The 583-nt window shown below is 52.7% G+C and overlaps 2 protein-coding genes across 3 annotated transcripts in view; one reads left to right on the top strand and one right to left on the bottom strand.

The window, feature by feature from the left end:
- Positions 1-562, bottom strand: part of BTBD6 (BTB domain containing 6) — a 3104-nt gene extending 2542 nt beyond the window's left edge. Inside the window, exon 1 of the mRNA XM_019470506.1 lies at positions 4-562. Within this exon, the coding sequence (XP_019326051.1) occupies positions 4-211 (208 nt within the window). The 5' untranslated portion in view covers positions 212-562. The remainder of the gene's footprint in view (positions 1-3) is intronic.
- Positions 1-583, top strand: part of BRF1 (BRF1, RNA polymerase III transcription initiation factor subunit) — a 180398-nt gene that overhangs the window by 82416 nt on the left and 97399 nt on the right. The window lies entirely within an intron of this gene.

The raw sequence follows: 583 nt of genomic DNA, 5'->3' as shown, positions 1-583 counted from the left end.
TGCTCTTTGCAATGTTGGTGTTGGTGCTGGCAGGGTAAAGTTCTGCAGCCATCTTCTTCTTCAGGGACAGGGGCACTATCTCATAGCATCCTGGCACCTTGCCGTTTGACCTCACGCTCTTTTTGGACTTCTTTAAGGTCTCTGGAAGCAGAAGAAAAAAAGTCAAACACTTCATGATCCTGCCATTGAGGCAACCATGGGTCAGTGGCATGAGCAAGAGGACTCACAAATCCCAAATGCGAGTCCCTCTAGCTGGATATTTTGTATGCTTCTAGATGCAGGGCGGCTTTTTTTTTTTTTTTTTGGCGTGTGTGCGCGCTCTTTGGTTACGAGCCCGACGCACCTTTCCGGGGGGAAAGGGATGGTGCTGTATCGGATCCCTGCCAGCGCTCACCTTGGCTTGAAGCGGGGGGTCCCAGCCTCCACGGCACTGCCACGATTGCAGTGGGGAACCCGAGCGGGGCTGGCAGGCAGTTCCTTCCCCCGAGCAAAGAGGAGAGAAAAATAAAGAAGAAAAAAAAGAGCCAAAATCCAGCAACAAAACCCCACAAATCCAGCCGAGGCGGTGGGTCAGGAGCGACAG

The sequence above is a fragment of the Aptenodytes forsteri genome, unplaced genomic scaffold (assembly GCF_000699145.1).
Source record: "Aptenodytes forsteri isolate BGI_AS27 unplaced genomic scaffold, ASM69914v1 Scaffold479, whole genome shotgun sequence".
NCBI lineage: Eukaryota > Metazoa > Chordata > Aves > Sphenisciformes > Spheniscidae > Aptenodytes > Aptenodytes forsteri.
This window is presented reverse-complemented; position numbering and strand designations above follow the sequence as displayed.